Source organism: Scleropages formosus, chromosome 23, assembly GCF_900964775.1.
Source record: "Scleropages formosus chromosome 23, fSclFor1.1, whole genome shotgun sequence".
NCBI classification, from domain to species: domain Eukaryota; kingdom Metazoa; phylum Chordata; class Actinopteri; order Osteoglossiformes; family Osteoglossidae; genus Scleropages; species Scleropages formosus.
This window is the reverse complement of record NC_041828.1, coordinates 3,316,191-3,333,662: the sequence shown is the minus strand read 5'-3', so window position 1 is coordinate 3,333,662 and position 17,472 is coordinate 3,316,191. Positions and strand designations below refer to the sequence as shown.

The window sequence follows — 17,472 nt, the reverse complement described above, 5'->3', positions numbered from 1 at the left end:
GCGCATCTCTCATTGTTTTTGCTTAATTATCCCGCATTTTAAAGAGAGCTAAATTCATTTCTACTTCTCCACCGATTGAAGTCTGTTTTTAATATCAAATACCATTATAGTCCCTGACCTTCAATTCTTATGAATCAGTTCCGATAAAAACACACCAAATTTACATGTATACATACATGAGTATATATTTTTACATGTACCTATTTATTTTATGTTATTCAGAAACGTTAAGCTGTTTACAGTGATTTACCCATTTATACAACAGGGAAATTGTATTAGGAAGACTATAGGACAGCACACACGACCTCATTGAAATCAGTTTTCAATCGCACAACACAGATGTGTTTTGGCAGAAAGCCTTTATCAGGGTGAACGTGTATTGTATTGTATGAGCACTAGCATATATCCAGTGCAGAGATCATGTGACAGTTTATGGCATCATAATTCTTCGATTTTTTGTCCATACTGAGGGTTCAAGCACTCAAGCTCCTAATATGATCTTGATATTAACTTGAGCGTGTGTTCTCAGAGTGTTTATAACACCTTTACTGTATCAATTCACAGTAAGTACCTTGTATCAAGGGTATTACAGCAGGAGGTGGTTTTCACACCTTGGGACTCTGAGAGCACAGGCAGTAGATCTAGCCACTACGCCTCCTGCCGCCCTCGGCATATGAGCTCTGTTTATGTCCGTCAGTCAATCAGTGCACAGCAGCTGGGAAGGAGGTGCGAGTCTAGGTCACGGGAGGACACCGTCAGCAGGGGATGGGAGCAAGCAGAGGATCCCAGGCCGTGTGAAACAGGAAGGAGCCAGTCTGGAGGGGGCCATCGCTCATTGTTCCCCGCTTACCGTCATGGGACCCTTACAGAATTATCAGAATTTGCTTCTGCACACTGATTGTGTGCTGAATGCAGCGACATCCTGGAGTCTGGGACCATCACGTCTTGCCTTGCTGTGAAACACACACACACACACACACACACACATATCCCTCCAGGGATCTGAATTTCGAGGGTCTGAACAGGGCGAGCGCTGCTCTTGCACCGAGTGAAAGCCATGCGTCATGTCACTGCTGTGTTCAGCCATCCAATTTGGACTGGAGTGTCAGGCGGAACGTGAAAAAGAACGGATCAGGATTAGATCTTCTTTGACAGAAACTCTCTACCAGCCAGAATGGCCCAGCTGAATGGAAGGAACTGGACCAGAGCCGGGACTGAGGCCCGTTTTTCATTTGGGGTTTGGGACCGACTCATGCATAAGGACCGGCATCATTTTTCCCCCTCATTCACAAGCGACTCACCTTGGTCGGCCGTATTATACGCAGGTTGTTCAGCTTACAAACACAACTGGGACCTGAAGCCTGTACATAATTCAGTTTGTAACTCCAGTCAAGTCTTCGAAGTCCCTTATACCACTACAGCACAATTAGTAAAAATTAATAAAAGGTTACATTTACATGTATTCATTTAGCAGACGCTTTTCTCTCGTAGATCTCATGGAAAATACAATCCGTTCATTAGCAGAAAGAGACGCTCAGATGCAGACGCGTGGTTCTTAGGTACAGTTAGTTTGTTTCTTTCCACCATATGAACCAGTGTTCATCACATGAGTAGCTGCATAAAACTTTATCCGAATATCGACCATTGCTGATCACCTTCCTAGTAAGAATTTTTTTTGAGATACATATAAACATTACTTTACATTAGGTTTCCCCCCATTTCTTCACTGGCTAGCTTGTGTAAAAATCTTATGAATAATAAAGAAACATGTTTCTAATTCTTAACTTTGAGCTGCATTCAAATAAAAACTCATTGAGAATGACTGAAAATACAAATATTTTAGGAGTTAGAAGCATTACACTGACGGTTGGAGTGGATGATTGGTGTAGTTTCGACTGGGGCTCGGAGTACCATACACATTGCACACGAGTACAGCATATAGCCCAAAGAGGTTTTCTTATAGCTTTCATGGCTGAGGACCTCTTCCTTTTTCTCCCTAAACCCTTCATTGAAGATACATATTGTCAGCGCTGTGATGCTGCACAAACCATAATTTACTGCTCTTTTTAGCGGTTTCTTTGCAAAAATGCCAAAATCAAGCCAGATATGTTACAGGCCAATGTAAATCACCCACTGAAAACTGCTGGATGAACGTTGATAGCTCTCAATCACAGTTTATCTTGGCAAATGCAGACGGGTCCCATCTAAGTGCTTTTTTATTATAATTTTCCACTCATTAGTCATTTTGACAGCATCTGTTAAACATAATTGTATGAACAACACAAGGTCACAGCAATATACAGGTGGAGATGACACACCGAGAAATTGCAAATATATCCACGTACATAGAGCGAGGGCTCAAAAGGTTACACTACATCACCGGTATGATCAGGTCATACACAAAGTAAAGGCGGTGTTGCATGTTTGCATGTGAAGGTTTTTTCTTTTTTTCGCATCCCAACTCGTGTTGAAGAATTATGGCTGTATTTTATTGATTTGACAAAAAAGTATGAAACAAATGGACCATAATCACACGTATCGCAGTTCTATCAACTCGTGGCACCCTAAACAAACATTCTTAAGGCTTGATAACATCAAATGGCTCTCATATGTGTTCATTTCTCCTCTTCCTGTTTATATTTTCAGGCATAAACATCATCATGCAAGATATTCAAGCTGAAATTAGGAGACGCATTGATAGATTTGCAAGTTTCTATATTTATTTTTTACTCATCAGCCACACTTGTGCTGTATGTGTTTGAAAGACTAAGAGAGCAATAGTTGCACCATTACAGATTAATAATACAATTAGGAAGATTGAAATAACTCTTTCCAAATGTTACCATGAGGACCACAGTGAAATCCAACAGGGAAGCTTCCCTTTGTCTGTTCAGGCGTACAAAGAACAGTTAGAATTTCAGAAATGAATCCTGGGGACATTTACAGCTTGTCTGTAAAAGCAAATGAATCAAGGTTAATTGTTATGCATGTCTATCAGAGATGAAAAATGGTAGCGAAGTGGCCGTGTGCTGCCATATGGTATCGTCCTGCTTCACCCTGCAAATGAAACAAGTGGGAAAACATCAAGAACAAAGCCATTTGATTAATAAATTCAAGTCACCTGCGCGACAGCAGCATGGTGCCTTGTTATCCAACACTTTCCAAAGCCTTGCTGCCATGCGGCCCCCAGTTCTTCATTTTTTTTTACCCATCACTGGATTTTTTTTTGCCTTTCATTTAGCCAGAAAGTTGCCTATTGATGACATTCACGCTTACTAATGATCCAAAGCAAGCGTTCTGATACCAGAGTAAAACTGAGCTTTTTTCCATGTAAATTCCACAGTACTGAATGTTTGCTGTGAAGATGAGCATACATTACATTCCATGGTCTATTTTTACACTGTTTATTTATTCAAGCAATAGCTGTAAGTATGCTGCTGCAGCCTCATGCGATCTCCACTGGGATTATTGATTTTTTTATCCATACATCTATCTCACTCAAGTAAAAAGAGTGGTTATTTTCAGTCCTCTGAGAAACTATTTGTCTCTTATCTTAAACACATTGTGCGTGGGTTCCTCTGGGGTTTGTCACACTTCCTGGAGTTGCCTCTTGCACTGTATCACCTCCCACCTCCTTTTCCCTTCCTGTGAACCATCAAGCCTAGGCTCCCTGTAACGGCAGAGCTCCGGGTACCATATTCATTGCAACAGCCTGTATCACTCTTTAACAACAAAATGTTACATCATTAACATTCTGCTGCTTGATTGTTATTTTTTTTATTAATTAAATCTGCGTTTGTCCCACCTAGAAAGCGTATTCGACACACCAAGCTTGATATGTTGCGGAAAGTCTTGAATTGCACGTATACATTATACCCCATCGGCATAATCCTGAATAACAGCACCAACACGTGTGAACTGAACAAAATGATTACTATCTGAGACTGAAATGACTGATTTTTAATTACTATAGTTCAGGATGCTGCAGGTTTCTCCAAAACAGTTCACCTGGCTAAGATCTCACACGCCAAGATTGCCATACATTTCAGGACTCATATGAACAGTGGGTGGCTGCATTTAAGGGACTTTCAAAAATGAAAGCAAATCTGGGTAAACACACACACCTTTGTACTTCTGTTTTTAATAAAGACATTTTCTAGAGCTATTTCTTTGCAAAATGCACAAAGTCCCAGTCGTTATAAAATCAACAAGAAGCACAGGAAAAGTAACGTATCACAAAATGCTTGGTAACCACCGATTACCAGACATCCTTCATTTCAGATCAACGTTGGGCAGAAGAACCACGTACGTGTGTGTTCGAAACTTCCCAAGTCTTTTCACAGTGCTCTCACACCAGCCTCTTCCAGGCACCAACTCGTTTTTATGTCCAACTAATTTAAAACGACGTATTAGCTCTTTCTGTCAGAGGTCAAAGGGGGCAAAAAAAAAAACTAATTGAAATTTTGCATCCACTTCACACATGATCACTGAACCACATTGCTGTTGAAGAGAACCTGCAGATAAAAGAAAAATTCTCAAAAAAAGGCCTTGATTCCTTATGATAAACCCTCATAAATATTAAGATTAGAAAAATCTGTGATTTTGAAAGACAGCTCTTTTAAAACACAGATGTGTGATTGGTGTGGCAGCAACTGATAAACAACATCAATGACCACATGTCAACACAAAAAGAAGTCCAGTTTGTTCTTCCATCAGACAGCCACGTTGCAGACTGGTAAAGTAAACCACAACCGTCCTCTGCTTATAGAAGTGAGCGGTGGTGGTGGTGGGGATGGCGGCGACGCTCAGGGCAGAGGCTTTCCGGGGTGCCCTTCCCCGCACTTCTCTAGCTTTTCTCTGGGCGGTTGCGGTTGAGCGCGGCCCTCGGTGCAAACTCCAGCCGCTCCTTCAGGCTGGTGACCTGGGTGCTGTCCCGTCCAGCGAGCTCCTCCAGCTTCCGGTCCTCCCGCAGCTCCAGGACGCCGCGCTCCTCCTGCTGCGGTGCAGGGGTTCCCCGGATGAACCACTCCAAGTGGTACCCCACCGCCCCAACCACAAAGGCCACCGGGAAGGTCACGTATGGGGCGTACGTCCGGAAAGCGGTCCACAACACCGGCCACATGGCGGGGCTCCGTTACTGCAACACAAGGGGCCAAGAGGCCGGTGGGCAGCAAATTAAGAACCTGGACCTGTAACCCAGTGGCTGTTGGTTCAAGACCTATTCCCCTCAACTGCCCTAGTCACTAGACTAGTCTAGTGTCCTTGAACAAAGTCCCTAGCCCAAATCTTAGGGTTAGGCTGAATAACTGCAGAAAAAAGTTCAGATGGAAAAAGGGATCAAGTACAATAAGGTGATTTGGAAAAAAGTAACGCAAATAAATAATATTAATAGTAAATGAATGGTCACCTGAGCTGAGGCAGGAACAACGTGGACTTCAAAATTCAATGGAACACACGTCACGTGTGTGCTCTGGAACCGCTAATGAATCATCACTTTACCAAACATACGCCTTAATTATTATATTTAAATAAAATCAACAACTTCGACCTTCAGCTGTCCAGTAATGCAACTTACACAACTCAAAGACACAGCACTGACCAGCTCTGCCTCCCTCACCTCTCACGATCATAGCAGTCAGACCTCACTTCCGCCTCCTGAAATTCCGCCTACAAGCTTAAGGTTCATTGGCTCTAATCGTCATTACGTCATAGTAATCGGGAAAATTTCCTGGTCACTATTGGCTGGACAACTAATCTTTTTGTTTTTTGGGTGGGCTTTTTCATAGACGTCACTGCGCATGCACGAAACTGAAAGCAACGGTCTCGGGTGCGAATTGTCACGTTGTTTAGAGCGTCAGTTATTGTTATTTTGAAGTATTCTCTCATTTTTAAGACGTATTTTGGATCGCAGTGGGTTAGTTTAAAGCACTTATTTGACACACATGCTTAAATATTACACATAAAACAAAGACTCGAAAAATTGCGAACATGAATAACAATCAACGAATGCATAAAGAAGCTCATTACTTTAAATTTAATAAAAAAAGGAAAAAAAAATCTGTTTTAGTCTTCGTCCATGGTGGAAAGCGCCCTGTGATTCCGGGATGCGCTCCGGACATCCCGCCGCTGATCAAAACAACTATTTATTATGTGAATAAAGGATAAAAAATATATAAAAATATATAAAAAATATAAAGTACACAGTATACAAAATAGTCACTAGACATTATATGTATGTACAGGTATATTCTATACAAATGCAAGGGAATGTGAGTAAGATATGATGTGATAAATAGATACACACACACACACACACACTTTCTGAACCGCTCGTCCCATAATTATAAATATAAATAACGTTGTGGAGGGCGTGGTGGTGCAGTGGGTTGGACCGGGTCCTCCTCTCCGGTGGGTCTGGGGTTCGAGTCCTGCTTGGGATGCCTTGCGGCGGACTGGCGTCCCGTCCTGGGTGTGTTCCCTCTCCCTCCGGCCTTACGCCCTGAGTTGCCGGGTAGGCTCTGGCTCCCCGCAACCCCGTATGGGACAAGCGGTTTAGAAAATGTGTGTGTGTGTACTTTGTGTGTGTGTGTGTGTGTGTAAATAGCGTTGTGTATTGCACTGGTTTACTCTCTAGAGGAGAGATTTAGGTGTTCATGAGGTAGATGGCCTGAGGAAAGAAACTTTTCTTGTGCCTGCCTCTCCTGGTGCTCAGTGCTCTGTAGCGCCGGCCAGATGGCAAGGGTTCGAAGAGGAAGTGGCCTGGATGTGAGGGGTCTAGAATGATTTTGCTAGCTCTTTTACTGACTCTGGACGAGTGCAGTTCTTGGAGAGCTGGGGGGGGGGGGGTTTGCTGATGATTCTTCCAGCAGTCCGAACTATATGCTGTCATCTTCTGATGTCTGATTTCGTAGCTGAGCCGAACCAGACAGTTATAGAGATGCAGAGAACAGACTGGATGACTGCAGAGTAGAATTGCATCAGTAGCTCCTGTGGCAGCTTGAACTTCCTCTGCTGGGCCTTTTTCACGGTGGAGTCTATGTGGAGCTCCCACTTCAGGTCCTGTGAGATGGTGGTGCCCAGGAACCTGAATGACTCCACTGTTGCCACAGTGCTGTTCATGATGGTGAGTGGAGATAATGCTGGGGTGTTTCTCCTAAAGTCCACAATCATCTCCACTGTTTTGAGCGTGTTCAGCTCCAGGTTGTTATGACTGCACCAGACAGCCAGCTCTTGGACCTCCTGTCTGTAAGTAGACTCATCACCACCCCAGATGAGGCCAATGAGTGTGGTGTCATCTGCAAACTTCAGGAGCTTGACAGAGGGGTCTTTTGCAGTGCAGTCATTGGTGTACAGGGAGAAGAGTAGTGGGGAGAGCACACATCCCTGGGGGGCGCCAGTACTGATCGTGCAAGTCTTGGGTGAGAATTTTCCCAGCCTCACTATCTGCTGCCTGTCTGTCAGAAGGTTGGTGATCCACTGACAGATGGAGGTGGGCACGGAGAGTTGGGTTAATTTGGACAGGAGGAGGTGTGGGATGATGGTGTTGAAGGCTGAGCTGAAGTCCACGAACAGGATTCTCGCATAAGTCCCTGGTTTGTCCAGATGTTGCAGGATGTAGTGCAGTCCCATGTTGACTGCATCATCCGCAGACCTGTTTGCTCGGTAAGCAAACTGCAGGGGGTCCAGCAAGGGTCCAGTGATGTCCTTCAGGTAGGCCAACACCAGTCTTTCAAATGCCTTCACGACCTGTTAGGGCAACAGGTCTGTAGTCGTCCAGTCCTGCGATTTTGGGTTTCTTCGGGATGGGGATGATGGTGGAGCGTTTGAAGCAGGAAGGAACTTCACACATCTCCAGTGATCTGTTGAAGATCTTTGTGAAGATAGGGGCCAGCTGGTCAGCGCGGGTTTTTAGGCAGGCCGGTGAGACGCCATCTGGGCCTGGTGCTTTCCTTGTCTTCTGTTTGACGAAGACCCGACGCACCTCCTCTTCGCAGATGAAAAGTGCAGGAGGGGGGAAGGTGGGGGTTACTGGAGGTGTTAATCGATGCATGGACAGAAGATCAGAATGGGTGTGGGGTGTGAGACAGGGTTTTTCAAACCTGCAGTAAAACTCATTCAAATCGTCAGCCAGTTGCTATTTTTTCTATGTTTTTTATATATTTTTTATCCTTTATTCACATATTCTATCTTCTCATCTGTGTCTTGTCACTGTCATTCTGTCTGTGCTGTGGAAGTTTCTGTCACCAAGACAAATTCCTTGTATGTGTGAACATACTTGGCAATAAAGCTCGTTCTGATTCTGATTCTGAATTTATTATTTTAAATGGTTAAAGTGTCATAAGACATGCATTAAAATTAAGTCCTAAGACACTTAATAATTCATAATGAACACTTTCTCGCAAGCACTTAGCTGATGCTTTCATTGAAAAGAAACCCACATTTATCAAATAAAAGTTCATGAAAGGGCTGCAGCACATTTTAACATTTATTATTATAACTTAAGTTCTGCTGCCAGTTACAAGTATGGTTTTTTTTATTTATTTTCGTGAATAACAAGAACATCAGGTACAGATCCGTATATGGAAAATATGTATTTTTTTCTAAAAATACATATAAACATATGTTAAAATTACATTTTGAACATATGTATATCAGTTGCATCGATATGTTCAAAATGAAATATCAACATATGTATATGTTCATATCCGTGCTACAGATACTGATGTGAACATATACACATGTTCATATTTAATTTTACACACTTTCACACACACATAATGAACATCAGGGTAGTATTACAGTACAAATATACATTATGAAAGAAAGGCCACACAAAGTATCCATCACTTTCATATTTTTACATTTTGAACTAGCTTGCTAGTAAGTTCCTGTATGTATTTTAAAGTGTTCAAGTGTTTACTCAGCTGATGCACACTCTTCCCTGACCATTTTATTATGTGCATAAGGTAACGTGGAAATATATGGTCAAGTACAAATGGTTTTTAAAAATTATTTTCAATTGAATTAATAATAGCGCGGTGGCGCGGTGGCGCAGTGGGTTGGACCGCAGTCCTGCTCTCCGGTGGGTCTGGGGTTCAAGTCCCGCTTGGGGTGCCTTGCGACGGACTGGCGTCCCGTCCTGGGTGTGTCCCCTCCCCCTCCGGCCTTACGCCCCTGTGTTCCCGGGTAGGCTCCGGTTCCCCGTGACCCCGTATGGGACAAGCGGTTCTGAAAATGTGTGTGTGTGAATTAATAATAACAAAGTTCATCATTACATCATCAGTTTCTTTGAAGTTTATATCAATATTTGCCTCTATTTAAATATGAAGTTTTCAGTTCAGTCCAAAACTTTTTTACCGTGGGACATACCCAAGTGTGGTCGTTGAACCCGACAGTCATGGGGAAGACGGGGAAATCCAGACTCGTGTTGCTGTTGTTTTCACTTTTGCATTTTCTGACTGATAAAGCGTCGAACCCGGGAGCTGCAGCTGGGCGACATTCCTTTCAAGGAGAAGGTCAGCAAGAAGGATGGTGCAAGGAAGGGGATTCCAGGGTTCCATCTTGGATCAGCCGCAAGGGCGGAACGGTTAAGTTGACAGCTGATGCAGTGTGTGTGTGTGTGTGTGTGTGTGTGTGTGTGTGTGTGTCTGCGCATTAGCTGGAAAATTCCGCGTGGCCTAAAGGTCCACACCCTGCAGGAAGTCACCTTGGGTTCGAAAGATTCAAGAGCTTAAAGGCTGAGTTTCAGTACCGCATCCAGGTTGAGAGTCGGTACTTTGTGGTTTACGCGTATATCCTCCTGGCATGCAGGGCTGCTCTCTTAAGGGGATATATTTACATTTACATTTCATTTGCATTTTTTACCCATTTAATTTTCATAATGTCACCTAAGGCTGCAGTGCCACCAGCTGCCTTAAAACAAGAGCACGAGTTTAAAAACAGGGATAAGGACGAGCAACAGTCGGTGACTCGTTGAAAAGGCAACGATGGAAAAGGCCACCAGGCCAACAGCGGCACAGCAGCGGTTCAGGAGAGGCTGCGTGTACCTGTCATCCCCTGGCAAGCGGCTCGACAGGCTCCAACAGGAGTCTGAGTTGCCGACACGTCTGTTAGGCCCGAACCCAGATGGGTCCTGTCCCTGGGGGTGTGGGGGGAGGAACAGGGCTTTTAAACACCAGTGCATTGGTAACTCCTGGAAAAGTGGTAAACAACACACACGCACAGACACACACACACACAGACACACACACACTTTCAAACTTCATTACTGTTGCTCTCCCTTCACCAGCCTCATGCCTACAAACATGACCAGGTCCAAATCCCCACAGAAGTCCCCCAGCCGCCAACCTCCCCCCCCAGCGTGATTCATCCAATCCATCATCTCGGATGGGGAAGACACATCCACAGCGACAGTTAACTGAAGACCCTGTCCGGCAGCCTCCGTAAACACACATCTGATATGCGTTCTGCAGGGCTGTCACCTAACAGCCTCCGACTGCTTCGCCGGGGGATTGTCGGCTTTAACCCCCAAGTTCAGCCATCATCATTCAGGCGCCGCGGATCCTGCCGCGCCGCAGTCCGGAGGCCTCACTGCAGCGCCCGGGAGAATGCAGATGAAGTTCCAGAAACACTATTTCTGACCGCGTCCTTCATGGTGCTCGCAGCAGTGCGGGCTCCTGTCAGGTGCGAGGTGTGGTGACCGTGGCGACCGCGGCGACCGCTGCGGTGGTGGAGGACGCACCGCTTACATTGGATCGCAGTGAGGTTCGATAGCACGTCCAAAATTACTCTTTATGTAATCTGCATTCTGCTCAAAACAAACCATGAAAAACAGAAGCCGTGCAATTATGCAAGTATGCAAAAACTTTAAAACAACTTCAGAGGTCAGGCACTGTGCACATTTATGGTGAACATCAGTCATGTCAAAACTATGTCTTCTGACCTCCTTCTGGTCAAATGACACACATTTTTCTTTCTATTACCGTCGTTTTGTTTTCTGGCGCCTTTATAAATTGACACCTCAAAGTATGGTAAGGCAGTAGATTCTGATCAACTGGACCTTCGGTTAATCGGTTAAAAGTTAAAGATTGACTGACGAATCGACTGGATGGGGGCAGCTGGTAGCGTAGTGGTTAGAGCTGCTGCCTTTGGACCTAAAGTCGCTGTAGTTGTCCTGTCCAGTGGTTGGAATTAATTTCTTCAGTTGGAAGGTCCCTGGTTTGAATTCCCCAGCTGTAGTACGCTTGATCAAGGCACTTGCCGTGAATTTATAGTGAACATTACCCTGCTCCATAAATGGATAAATAAATGTAAACTTAGCAGCTTAGTGAAAAACTCTAACATTATAACTCACCCTGGATAAAACTGACCGGTAAATGTAATTTTGCCATCTGCGTCTCTAAGGACCACGAGACCTCAGATGACCCTGGACGGTGAGTCTATCGGGAAACTTCTCAGAAACAGTATCCTGAGGAGCGTGTCGGCTTTTCACCAAAGAGTTTGTGTTGTCCTGATTTGCACACCAGGGGTCAGTGTGTACTTTCCATCAAGCGGTAAGTTGTTATCATGAGCTCCAGCCAAAAGGTGAAACAAACATCGAAAGATTTTGAAAAGCCAAAGTAAGAATCTCAATGTTTTAACTGAAAAGTGTCTCCTGGCGGTTGAAATTGAAAGACAGACACATCAGCGTCATTGCTGTATCTCCCTGCTCTGGGTCACCTCCTTTGCTGTGCCATCAGTCACTTCCTTTGCTGTGCCATTCTGTTGGAGGGCTTTGGCTGTGGCAGTGGGGTCGTTCCACTCCCTGGGCATCCCTAGAATATCCCGCCACTTGGTGATACAACGGCACAGCAGATAGCTGATCTCGCAGAGGCAGAGCAGGATGCAGGCGGCCGACGATGCCGCCATGAATATCATGAAGATCTTCTTCTCGGTGGGCCGGGAGATAAAGCAGTCCACCGTGTTGGGGCAGGGATCCAGGGAGCACTTGTAGATGACTGGTATGTTGAAATTATAGATGTAATAGAGAGCATAAAGGAAGGTGAGGTCAAAAGCGGACTTCATGATCAGGCTGAGCAGATACGTGCACCACAACCCTCTGCGCTTTTTGCCGGGTTGCCTGTAGTACATGCGGGCACCTTTCTTGGCCTTGGCAAGCTTAGCGTTCTTCTCCTCGCGATACTTCACGTGAGCCACCACCAGGAGCGAAGGGCAGATGACAGCGACCAGCTGCAGGGCCCAGAGTCGAACTGGAGAGACGGGGAACAGTTTGTCGTAGCAGACGTTCTGGCAGCCGGGTTGCCCCGTGTTGCACGTGAACTGGCCGGACTCGTCGCTCCACACCGGCTGCGCCGCCACCACCAGAACCAATAGGCGGAACACGAACACGAGCGAGAACCAGACCCGGCCCAGGACAGTCGAGTACTGGTTCACTCCACTGATCAGGGACCACAGATTGGACCAGTTCATATCTGCCACCAGGGTGGAACAGCTCCTGGGTCAGAGTGAAATGCAGAAAAACACCACTGAGTCATGAAGCAAAAGTTCTCTGCACAATGTACAATCCAGGAAATGCAGTTCTCCAGGCGCTCCCTTTTTCATTCTTGTGAATAACTGCAACCAGTATGTGATGAGGAACTCACCGCACCTGTTGATCCAGGTAAATTCCGTAACAGGTTCATCTAAAAAAGGGCCTTTGGTGCAGCACACAATCAAAGAGATGCAGGCAGCACTCGCTGCACCGAAGTCTGCATGCTTTACATTATTTATGTGCTCAGCAGACACGTTCCCCCCCAAAATGACCTACATAAGCACGCAATTTCACCCATTTGGACAGAATTCTGCTTTGAAATAACGTGATTTTAAATAATCCCCTACATTTCTTGTTTGCTTCCCATAAATCTGTTTGGTGCAGCAGGACATCCCTCAGTGGGATTTAAACCTGAAATGTTAAAGTCTTTAATTTACAAGGGGCTGGAACAGCTATTTGTGCATTCGAGTGCCAACAGACCACTTACTAGCTATTCTCACTTAAATTGCTTTAGTGAAATATGCAGTGGCAGGCGGGATGCTGGCCACACCCCCGCTTGCCCCTGGAGAGGAGTAATTAAGAGGCAACAAGCACCAGGTGTTGTACATGACGCTCAATTAAAGACTTTTCAAAATGAAATTGTGGAAGAGCTTTAGAGGAGGGAGAGAGGGGAAAAAAAAAAGTTTTGGTAACAATTTGCATTTTGAAAGGATACCTGGCTTATTAGTAAACATTTAGCGAGACTGAAATGGGTTGTGTGTACAGTTGTGGAGGGTTTTGTGTTTCTTGGTCATTTTTTGTTTCACTCGTCACATACAGACACCCTTCGACTTATGCAAATAGACCGTTCTTCAACCCCTTACGTAAGTGAAAAGTTACATATGTGAGATTCCCCCTCCTCCCCCACCGTTAAACATAATAACTTTTCCATCTCGGTTATTGCACCTTGATGTTTCTTCATTATTACCGTTGTTTTCGCGATAGCTGTTCCTTTCACGGGATCCTTTATATGTGCAGCATCCTTCACTATTGTATTCACAGTCGATGCGGCTAAACCTGGTTCCCGTTCTATAGATGATAATCTGTCCACCTGCATACTTCCTTATTACACACACACACATTTTCAGAACCGCTTGTCCCATACGGGGTCACGGAGGCTACCCGGCAACACAGGGCGTAAGGCTGGAGGGGGAGGGAACACACCCAGGACAGGACGCCAGTCCGTCACAAGGCACCCCAAGCGGGACTTGAACCACAGACCAACCGGAAAGCAGGACTGCGGGCCAACCCACTGCGCCACCGCGCCCCTCTTCCTTATTATTTTAATCTTTTTAAAATTTCATCTCCAAATCGATTGCTGTACTCTTGCAAGATGGTTCTCGTTTTCCTTCAAATGCACATTTACCACCAGGCATTGTGACTAATGAAATGGGTAAAAAACATACGAAAAAAGGATTACACTAAGGAGAGTAGATGTGTTCACGGCTCAAACATACGGGTACTGGGAAGGTGCAGCTTCCTGCCTTTTCTGGCTACGTCGACTTGTGCTTAATGTATTCCCCATGTTTTGCATAAGCGCTATCCGTAAATAATATGCATGATGGGAATTTTTTATGTAAATCGAGATTTCCGTGATTCAAATTTCCGTAAGCATAGAGGTGTCTGTAAGTATAATCAGTGGGGTGTTATCTATCTGTTCCTTACATTTGCCTTACCTGTCAAAATTACTTACCTTATCTGTTTTAAAAAGTATTGTACTTTCTACCAGTTCTGTATGCAGCTACCCCTGTAACGTATGCTGGTTTAAGTGGTGGAATTGAAGAAACTGACCGCACTTTGAGAATTGTGTGTCTGCATCTGTATCTCTCCATCTGCTGGTGAAATGAGGTTCTTTTTTCCTCTCAGTTAAACGTTTTGGAAGAATGTGTCTGCTAAATCAATAGATCTAAGCTAGTTCACCCATCCCCCCCAATGCCAGACTTACTCCTGCATTTCACATGTGCCTAGATGTATGAAAGTTGCTTTGGACAAAACATCCCAGTGATTAGGCAATTGGATGGATATCTTATGTACAGAATTCTGAACAGCTGTATCTTCTACTTTCCCTCAGACATCTTGACTGTCCACAAGTCTTAGTACAGTCTGGGAAATGTCTCTGATGCGAAGGATCCGTGGAGCTCCTCAAAGAAATGATGAGAAGCTGGAGAACTTGTTTTCGCTCCTTTAAGTGGAGAACTATTTCAGTGTTGCTACCATCAGCCTTCCAAGAAGAAATGCAAAAGCAACTTCTGCAAACACCATTTGTCAAAGATTAAATGCCCAAGTTAAATATTAAAACATTGAATATAAAAGCTCTTTTATATAATTTTAGACTGTTTTTGCTAGATTTTTTTTGTCTAGGGTTCAACTGTGATCTAATTGAGCTTTGATACAAACTTATGGAAATGAATGTTTTTCTGGGGGAATTTAATTTTATTTCATCCAGTTTGACATGAATGTTTCAGTTAGAAGGTCACGGTTCTGACCAGGCTGAAACAAAGTCTTTTCTTGACAATGAGGAAGTTTTGTCCAAAGTTAAAGGAGACAACTGTGAGGTTTGTCAGCCTTGCAGAAAGATGCTATTGTTTCCTGTATGTTTGATGAAGTTCAGAAATCCACTTAATTTCCCTTTTCCTGTAGGTGGGTGAAACTTCCCTCCATCTTTGGACGACGTCTAGAATGGTAATTTCTATGCATCAATACAGAATTACACCACTCTTCCTAAAAAAAGTTTTATCTGCTTTTACTTCCTCCCTGTACTTATTAAAAACAAAGTTATGTCCCAGAAACGAGCACACTGACATTTGGCTGTTTACTTCCAGAGATTTAGGTTTTGTGCCAATCGCAGTCCATCAATTTTTTTTTGTTTTGTCCTGTGTATTTATTGTTCTGCACTCCTGTTCTGTTTTGCACCATGGTCTCAGGAGAAATGAGATTTCATTCCACTGTACACAATCTATATAGAGGAATGACAATACAAACAACTTGACCTTGAACTTGAATCAATTAAAGGTACAACTACGATTAAGGACATGGAATTTTGACCTGAAGGCTGTAGGTTCAAGGCTGAGGAAGTGCCCCCCTGTGCTAACATTCTGTGGTACGTTGCTAACATAAAAGGCTCTAAAAATGTACAAAATTGTGCGTTGTTGGATTAAAGTGCTCTTTGGAAAATGTAATAGCTGTATCTTTTAGAAAGCAGTACGCACAACCATGTACTGTAATTAAGACTTGTGTAAATGGAATAGAAAACTCTTACCTGCTCTAGAGTTTGAGGCACTAAGTACAGATGAAGATATTTGTGAGGAAGCCTCTTAAAGCCCAGTTGTCCTGCTTTAAGCTTCTGCAAAAAACAAATTGACCGGGAGCTCCAATATAAATGCAGTTTGACAGGTTGTTGCACAGTAAAAATAGCAGGGGGTGGAGCTGAGCGTGCGTCATACCCCCTATCAGTCTGGTGCTCATGACAGCATGTCAGGGGAGTGCTCCATACCTGCTTTCTGACACAAGACAAAAATGAAGGCACAAAGTGAAGCTGAGAGACAAAGATAATGATACCGCCATCCATACCACATGCATTGCCACAAAACAACAGTACTGTAATTACTTTTCCAAAGGTATTCACTTTTACATAAACTCACATATGCACGTCTATATACTGTTTACAATTAAAAGAGAATAACTGCTCCGCTCTCTGTTCAATGGGAAGGCACATCTCGGTAACATATTTCTACTTGGGACGTTGTGCCAACATCAGATGTCCATCGGTGTTTGGTATTATGTGAAATATTTACATATGTGAAATATTAGCACATTGTGTAGCTGAGTAACTTTAGTTGCACCAATGTTAACGTCAGCTAAAGATGATGTTTTTCAGAATATATTTTTCTGTTGTAAATGTTATGTTGGGTCAAAAGGTACGTGGTGAAACAAGGGTACAAGGGAGTATGTGCATTTGTGTTCGTTACCATGTCCTTCATTAACATTATGTTTGTGCTACAAATTCCTTTCTAATCCATTCACTGTTCTGTGTTGCTCAATTTCTAATCCATTCCTAATCCCTGGTTTTCAGTGGAGAAGCTCTGATGTAATGGCTTAAGTAACTGTGTCCTAAATGGGATCTGAACCAACAGAGCAGGGTCAGAGTGTCTATTTGCTTTCCTCCCAGTGGGCTTGGGCAGAACCCAACCCATCAATCAAATGACCCCTAAGCGGCAATGACAGCAAAGTTCTGTCATGGGACCAGTCAGGCCCCTCACCCACAGAAATTCAGAAAGTGGCCCCAAGTGCAGGGAAGATAATGCGTGCAGACAGGTGGTCAGTCCTGATCTTACCCCAGCCTTCCGAATCAGTTGGACACCTGCAAAGAAATTCTGAAAGGGAGACCGAGGATGAGGTAAATCTCTGTGGAAGACTGGAGGTGAAGAGGATGCTCCCTGGACTGCTAATTCACCTCCGAGACAACAACAATACTGACAGTGCAGAACAAAAACTGCAAATACTCAATACGTCATATCACTCTTGATTACTATAATTCATGTAATTACATATCTCTCCTTGTTGTGGCACCTACACCAGCAAACCTCAAACTGCGATCCTCTCGATTTTTCATTGATCTCCGTACTGAAGATAATTTGCAAAAGTTGTTCCAGTGGCAGTGCTGCTTTCTTCTCATACTGACTGTGACAGTTATTATTTTTTGGTAAATACACCTGTAAGCTGTGGTAGAAAGCTGCAGGTCACATATAGTAGGAAGGATGTGATGAACAGACAGCAGTAGGAAAACAAAGCTGCTTACATGCAGATGGCATATTCAGTGTGTAAAGATGCTCTGGGGGAGTGGGTGACATTTGAATAAAATATCACTTTGCAGGGTGGCTAAAGGCGCCACCGTGCTCCTTGTT

At 44.0% G+C, this 17,472-nt stretch overlaps 2 protein-coding genes across 4 annotated transcripts; both read right to left on the bottom strand.

Annotated features, from left to right (window-relative positions):
- Nucleotides 1–2,204: 2,204 nt before the first annotated feature.
- Nucleotides 2,205–5,658, bottom strand: smim12 (small integral membrane protein 12). Of its 3 annotated transcripts, none has more exons than XM_018759896.2 (2): nt 5,618–5,658; nt 2,205–5,137 (listed from the first exon to the last, which is right to left on the bottom strand). In XM_018759896.2, the coding sequence occupies exon 2, from the start codon at nt 5,120–5,122 to the stop codon at nt 4,847–4,849; it is 276 nt and encodes a 91-aa protein (XP_018615412.1). In that variant the 5' UTR covers nt 5,123–5,137; nt 5,618–5,658; the 3' UTR covers nt 2,205–4,846. The 3 variants fall into 3 exon arrangements, with proteins under 3 accessions (XP_018615412.1, XP_018615411.1, XP_018615410.1); XM_018759895.2 differs by having other exon boundaries at nt 5,576–5,646; XM_018759894.2 differs by having other exon boundaries at nt 5,408–5,633.
- Nucleotides 5,659–9,248: 3,590 nt separating this feature from the next.
- gjb9b (gap junction protein beta 9b) lies at nt 9,249–15,902 on the bottom strand. The gene is made up of 2 exons (XM_018759828.2): nt 15,828–15,902; nt 9,249–12,493 (listed from the first exon to the last, which is right to left on the bottom strand). The coding sequence occupies exon 2, from the start codon at nt 12,466–12,468 to the stop codon at nt 11,689–11,691; it is 780 nt and encodes a 259-aa protein (XP_018615344.1). The 5' UTR covers nt 12,469–12,493; nt 15,828–15,902; the 3' UTR covers nt 9,249–11,688.
- Between the last annotated feature and the right edge of the window lie 1,570 nt (nt 15,903–17,472).

What these genes read in the sequence shown, in the direction of transcription:
- gjb9b (XM_018759828.2), bottom strand. Translation starts at nt 12,468, where the DNA reads ATGAACTGGTCCAATCTGTGGTCCCTGATCAGTGGAGTGAACCAGTAC.
- smim12 (XM_018759896.2), bottom strand. Translation starts at nt 5,122, where the DNA reads ATGTGGCCGGTGTTGTGGACCGCTTTCCGGACGTACGCCCCATACGTG.